General features: G+C 36.9%; 1 protein-coding gene across 1 annotated transcript in view; it reads left to right on the top strand.

The window, feature by feature from the left end:
• LOC107695859 (staphylococcal nuclease domain-containing protein 1-like) overlaps nucleotides 1-5,243 on the top strand; it is a 200,156-nt gene extending 194,913 nt beyond the window's left edge. The window contains exons 21-22 of the mRNA XM_016495938.1: nucleotides 2,078-2,122; nucleotides 4,335-5,243. Coding sequence (XP_016351424.1) covers nucleotides 2,078-2,122; nucleotides 4,335-4,400 — 111 coding nt within the window. The 3' untranslated portion in view covers nucleotides 4,401-5,243. The remainder of the gene's footprint in view (nucleotides 1-2,077; nucleotides 2,123-4,334) is intronic.
• The last annotated feature ends 2,199 nt before the right edge of the window (nucleotides 5,244-7,442 follow it).

Below are 7,442 nucleotides of genomic sequence, written 5' to 3'. Positions count from 1 at the left end.
AAAGTCGTGGGGCAGCGTTGACAAGTTTCTTTTCTCCTGGATGTGTGAGCTGCGCGATCTCCGATATATATATGTGTGTGTGTGTGTGTGTGTGTGTGTGTGTCTGTGTCTGTGTCTGTGTGCTTTCAGACTCTGTTGTGATGGTGATACTCTATAAGTTGACAACACATTGTCATTGAGTGATAAAGAAACATTCATGAATGAGATAATTAAGCACAGATGTGCTTAATGTTAAAGAGTTCATTTAATGTGGTACTTGCACACACCGAAAGCTGCCTCTCAGATAGCATGCAATTTTGAATTCAGTTCTTTTTTGCAGATTATTGCACTTCAGTGGTCAAATACTTAAAAATGTCAGTTTGCCTGTATTGGCAAGTATTAATGTAAGCGCAGTCTGTTGTGTCTTAAGTGAACGTAAACAATTGGGAAAGAAATCTGATGTCTGAAATCTGTGTATCGGTATATTGAATCCGTACATTTGGTCTTAAAGGAGACATATTATGCCCCTTTTTACAATATGTAATATAAGTCTCTGGTGTCCCCAGAATGTGTCTGTGAAGTTTCAGCTCAAAATACTCCACAGATAATTTATTATAAAATTTTGAAAATGCCTATTTTGAGTGGAAGCAGAAACGCGCTGTTTTTCGGGCCTGTTTCTTTAAATGCAAATGAGCGGCTGCTCCCCGCCCCTTTTCCAGAATAGAGCTGAGCCATTACAGCTTGGACCTGCTAAAAACATCTGTTTTGGTTCTGATTATCATGTTTATCGCGCTGAAATCATGCGTTTTAAACCATATGCGTTTAAACTTCTGATATAAGGTTTTCTGAGTGCAAAAGAGCGCACACATCTGAAGCACACGGACAGAAAGCGGCTGTCACAGCATGTGAGTACTAATCTAAGTTCTCATTCACACACAAATTTACGTTAAAAACACACATGAGTTGCAAAAACAGTCGGTTATGTCTGTGAAGGTAAACTGCTGGGAAATAAATCGCATGTTTATTTTAGATCTGTGTGGCAGCAGCAATATACAGTAGCCTAAATAAATCAATAAATCCACTGCTCTGTTGTCTCCTCTGAGGCTGGGACTCTAAACAGTGTTCTGTGCTCGTCTATGCAGCCAAAGACAGAACAGTTAGCATGTTTTGCTCAAACTTTCGCCATGGCATAAGCATGTATTATTTGCTTAATCTTTTATCCAAAGTGACTTAACACTGCCTTCAAGGTATGCTCCATGCTCTAATGGAAACTGTACATTTTTCATATCAACCATTTATCAGTAATAATTATCAGCTTAACAGTATTATTAATATCTGTGCATCCCTAATCTTGAAATGTCGATGAACTGTCACACATGATGCTATCAGCAGAGTTTGTGAAAATGCTGACGATGGTGTGTGTGTGAATGTGGCGCGTGAGGTGCTGTGTTGCATGTTGTGGTGCGTCAGACGCTTGATGGATGGAGACTGCGTTAGCTGCACTTTTCTCTGCCGTCTGCAGCTGCAGAGTCCAGATGTACCTCGGCGTCTTTTCATGCGTGTCCTAAAGCACTGAAGAATCACCTGATCTTCAGCCAGCCAATTAACCCCCACATGCAAACACGCTGCTAAAAGAGCACACCCTACGCTTTTTAACATCTGCCATCTTTGTGCATTGAATCCTCGGCTGTGATCTCATCCGTACCTGGTACTTCAGAAAACACAGACCTTTCCAGCTTTCTAACGATATTGCCGATACTGCTCTGAACTGGAAACGAAGACAGTCTCGCTCTCTGACTCATCTATGCCTCAGTCAGTGACTCTCAATGCTTGCTGTGGCAGAAGCAGTCAGTATGTTTAGTGTTATTCAGGCCTGTGTCTGTAGTGGACACACAGGCCGTCTAGTGGCTGTAACCACCCACACTTTCATTTGTTATTGAATGCATACTCTGCATGCACATGGCTCCAGTCGCCACCCTGTGTGTCCTGTGTGTGTCATTTATTTTGTTGAAGATGCTGAAGGATGTTGTTTGGGTATGTTAAAGTTAAACACAACACTAGGCCTTTCTCTGTCTAAATGTACTTTTGCTTGTCATAGGTGACTGAATATCTGAATGGCCAGGAATCTGCCAAGAGTGCCAGGGTAAGAGCTGTAATTTTAAACTCTCATCCTCTTCAAATCTTTCTGCTTTATCACACAGCTGTAAATTCTGACTGATCGACCACAGTGTTTTGCAGCAATTCATTTATTTATATTTATATAGGTAACACTTTAAAATAAGGTTCCATTAGGTAACAAACAGGCGGACGCTGCTGCTAAAGAAGCACTATTCACAGATATCGAAATGTGTTCCATGTACCCTCAGATCTTTAAACTCACCACAGCATCTTGCGTCATCAACAAATGGCAAAATGAATGGGATCAGTGTATGAAGTTAACCCTACTGTGGGTAAAAGTTGCATCTTTATTTTCATTAATCACTAGGATCAGATTGAAAAAAATTAACTTAAATGATTTTAGCAAATGGCTGCAATATAACAAAGAGTGAAAAATTTAAGGGGGTCTGAATACTTTCCGTACCCACTGTACATTATGCTAAATAGGACATTAAAGAAAGACACACAAGTTCTTAATATCAAATGAAGATTCACCGATATGCTCTTCATGCCAGTGAGTCCAGTTTCTTTTAAACATTTTATTAAATTGTGCTGGTTTAAAGTCTTTTAGGAAATAATATTACTCCGCAAACACTTTTGAAGAAATTTTGTACAGATTCAACCCTGAATCTGTTTTAGAGTTATCTAAAGTGAATTTAAAAAACCTGATACAGGTTTTAAATTGCTCTTTTATTTTATTTCAAATTGTAAATGAATATAGAAAACTGGCATGACATTAAAACATCAACCAACCAACCCATTAGTTAAATGCAATAAGATTAACTTACAATGAGGAATACATTTGTTACTGTATTTTTATTAATGTTCATTAAATACAAATGTATACATTGTTAGTTCATGTTAACTAATGTTAACAAATTGAACCTCATGTAACCAAGTGTTACCTATTATTACATACATAGGTATATACAATATAATTTATATAATTTTAGCGCTAGACTGTATATTTGAGGCATCCTCAGTTCATGTTAGTGTCTTTATTATTATTATTAGTCTTGTATTTCTCCTTCCCTGCTGCTTGTCTATATTGCTTAATGCCCTTGTTGGCACAGAAAACCGAAGAGTTTTGTTTTCAGAACTGGCTTTGGCTTTGTTACCTGTAACATTGACTTTTATGCAGCGCGGTGCACATTGAACAGTCTTTTGGCTAAAACATTGCTCCATATGACAAGCCAATAGCTGTTTAACAAGACTCAAGCAGAAGAGAGAACCATGCCAACCCAAGATCTTGATGATGATGTCCCTGCTAACGACGGCGCTAATTATCATAGACATTAATTAGCTGTGATTCTCTCAGAGTTAACAGCCACATGCACACCGATGACAGAAATTGAGAAAACATAAAAGCCTCTGTATGACATACAAAATGATTTCCCATCTTCCCGAAGAATCTCTGAAGCCGAAACGATTCTCTTTTGCACAAATGAACCGTTTCGCTGCTTTGTGGCAAAACCGATGTAAAATAGAAGGGCTGCGATGGAATTTGTTGGAGGTAAAGTCTTCACGCGTGACTGGATGTGAAAGGACTAGAGTTAAAGAGCACGGTAAACGACCGTTCGCCTCGTTATTACTGAGGTGTGATGATGTTACAGACCAGCTCGTGTTTTAATGTTCCTGTCTACACGCTGGCCGTCTGCGCCTCAGTCTCACAGACACATGGGCAAAAACGCTTATCAGAATTTAATGATGGTGAATCAGTGCTGTCAGGTGACTTAAAGCCTCAGTTTGATACTTATTAATGTTTCATTGAAGTTATTTAGAATTTGGGGGGGGGTTCAAATGTTTGTTTTCTCTTTCAACAATTATTGCAATGTTATTTTACCCCACGTGTCCATTTGAAGAAGAAGCCCATTTAAAACATCAAAGATCTGCTGCTTTAGAGGATTCTTCTTCATTATAATCTATGATGCTTTCAATGCAGGGTCAATAAGTCTCATATGCATGGTTACAGTGCTTAAAATATATATAAAGTGTTAACTTAATACTATATTGGCAGCTTAGCTTCAGCAAAGCCACAATGAAAGTGTCCAAACTGCATTTGAAATCTGAATTAATTTTAGTAATAGAGCTTTTTTTGACATTCTCACCAGTTGCATGGCTGACATTCCCACAGTGTACAGTTAGAGCTATATTTTAACTATCTGTCTTTAATTGATTATTTTCCTTTTCATTTGCAGCTTAACATTTGGCGTTATGGAGATTTCCGTGATGATGACGCGGATGAGTTCGGCTATCGCCGCTAAGTCGTTGTTCCAAAGACCTTGAGGAAGACAAGATGCATTCGAAGAGAACACAAAAAAATAAATACAAATCATGACAAAAAAAAACACAACAAAATATCAGTATGCTCTTATTTTTTCTAACGTTGAACATTTTTCTCTCTCTGTTGTTTTTTTTTTTTATACTCTGTGCATATCCTCTCTTCTGCCCAAGGACTTTGTTTCTTGTCATTTTCTTCTTTTTTAAAAAAAAAAAACAAGTAGGCTACAGATAACTCTACCTGTAACTGCTTCAAATAGGACCAACGTACTTACCTTAATCTTAAATTTTGACATGTTAGCCAATCATCTTTTTCATGTACATTTTTAGCCAATCACCAGCTGTCAAACCCCATCCTAGCAAACCTGATCTGCCCAATCAGATTTCTATATTTTGGGGCAAGACTTTTAAAGAAATGAGGGGGATGCACAGAGCAACCGTGAACTCAACAGCTTGCTGAGAAAACGCCTCCTTAATCATGAGATTCTATATTTCAGTATATATATGGATATTTTGAAGTTAGATCAGAACTAACCAAGTGAACTTACTGAGCGTATTTTTATCTCTCTCTGATGTGATCTGAGTGTTCAGTGACATTTCTGGGCATTTGTGTAGGACGTGTGTTTTCTCTTTTTCTGTGGCAAAAGAACCGCTGCCAGCACCTTTACAAGCATCTCCCGGCTTCCTCTGTGAGGTTTACTCAACGGTCATCGTTTCTTCTTTTCCCGCTCTTGCCCGCCATACAGAAACAGTATTTGAATTTCTTTCTTTCTGAGGTAGACCCTGTCATTGTATTTAAATCTGAGAAATAAAAATGAGCAAAGTGCCATGTTGTCTGACTGGTTTTGAGGGTTGGGGTGGTGCCGAGTTCCTTTTTTTGAACATTTACAACACAGTTTGTGTCACATGAAGAACATTATATAAAACACTATAGTTACTACACTACAAAGGCAAAACACAGTAACTACACCAATGCATCTATGGAGATTTCTGGTGTTTTCATTGATTTGGTATTAACAGTCATGGTTAATACTGACAAAATACAATTTTAAGTTAAAGGGAGAGTTCATTCAAATATTTAAATTGTCTTGATTTACTCACCCTCAAATTGTACCAAACTTGTATAAATGTATGGTTACACTTTATTTTAAGGTGTCCTTGTTACAGTGTAATTCTAAGTACTGAGTAATATTAATCAACTACATGTACTTACTATATGGTTAGGGTTACTATTATGCATTTTAGTAGGGTTACTAATTATGCATAATTTATTGTTATTGTAATAGTAAGTACATATAACATGTGTAACAAGGACACCTTAAAATAAAGTGTTACCAATTTTATTTCTTCTGCTGAAAACAAAAATATATATATTTTGAAGAATGTGCATAACCAAATCATTTCTGGTCTCCACTAACTTCCATAATATGGGGAGGGTGGGGTACTATAGAAATCAGTGAGGACCAAAAACTGAAAAAATATCATGTTTTGTGTTCAACAGAAGTAAGAAACTCATACAGGTTTGGAACAACTTGAGGGTAAGTAAATGACAGAATTTTAATTTTTGGGTGAACTAACCCTTTAATACGGTCACTGTATACAGTACACTACCATTCAAAGGTTTGGGCTTGGTAAGATGTTTGCTAAAAAGTATTTTAGGCTGCACCAAGGCTGCATTTATTTGATTAAAAATACAGTAAAAACAAGTCATTTCTGAAATTATACTGGAATATAAAAAATTATTTTCTACTTTTATATATTTTAAAATGTAATTTATTCCTGCAATGACAAAACTGAGTTTTCAGTGTCACATGGAAATGCAGTAACCACATGATTCAAATTAAATTTGAGCATTTACAAAATACAAAGTGTATGAAGGCTAAGAAGACCCATGAATGTATTTTTAATGAGTCCCGAGCATGTTTCTCCCTCAGTGTTTTTTTTAAAGACAAAATGATAATCTAAATGCAGTCCTCATGTTTTAACCACATTTGGTTTCAGAATAGTGGCAGATCCACCCAGCGTGATGGAGGTGAGCACTGAGTCTCTTGCTAAAACTGCACTTGAGGAATCGCCTTCGTTTGGGGCTTTAGCTTAATGGCCATTATCTCTACTAAAAACATCATCGCGTCTGTTCTCCACTGCCCTAATGAACCATAAATCCCCCCGGTTTTGCCCAGTGCAACTCAGGGTATTTATTAGCTCTGTGAGAAAGGGCTTTTTGATGAGATTATGGTATAATGTAGTTCTCTAATGTTAGTTTATGACTTTTAGAACAGAGTTCTGCCCAGATTTATCTCATTGCTGCGCTGATGTGCTGTTTCAGCTTTATTATAGCCCTTTATTAAGTCAAAACACTGGAAATAACTCATTTTCAGGTTAATGAGATCTAACTTCACATTCATGTAATATGTTTTGGCCTTTAACAGAAGGACATCATGTCCTTGTCAAATGAAGAAAGAGCTCATCTCCATTTCATGTCTTTTTTTCCTCAAGTGAATCTAGCAGTGTTCAGCTTGATTGGCTCAATTCTTTGACCTTTCTAAACCTTTTATGTTAAATAATTTAAGGACTCAAACCCATATATATTCACTCAAATTGAGAAATATGAAACTTGAGATTAACATTATGTAGGTCAGAGCCATGGTGCAGCAGAAAGTGCCGTGGTGAACACACAGATGATTCAGATTCACATTTAAATCCACCTTATGTCCCCATCTCCTTTTTCTTGCCCCCTCTCCATTATATCATGCTTATAAGATGCTTTGTGCGATATTAATCCTGAACTTTAAGAATTTTATTTTAAAAAATATTTTTTTTTTAGTTTTGCCACCATGATTTGTTGTGGGTATATTGAGAAATAAAGTGTAATTTAGGATGATTTAGGAGAGCTGTGAAAGATATTAACATTTGTCGCCTCGTTGTCCCAATTAGTTTTATTTCTACTTTCATAATCTTTTATTTTCTCTCTCTCTTTCCAGGCAGGTGTTAAATGTTACATTTTTGGTGTTTTAAATAGTAAGTTT

Source organism: Sinocyclocheilus anshuiensis, unplaced genomic scaffold, assembly GCF_001515605.1.
Source record: "Sinocyclocheilus anshuiensis isolate Anshui unplaced genomic scaffold, SAMN03320099.WGS_v1.1 scaffold538, whole genome shotgun sequence".
Classification (NCBI taxonomy): domain Eukaryota; kingdom Metazoa; phylum Chordata; class Actinopteri; order Cypriniformes; family Cyprinidae; genus Sinocyclocheilus; species Sinocyclocheilus anshuiensis.
Note: the sequence above shows the minus strand (reverse complement) of the source record. Positions and strands in the feature narration are given on the sequence as shown.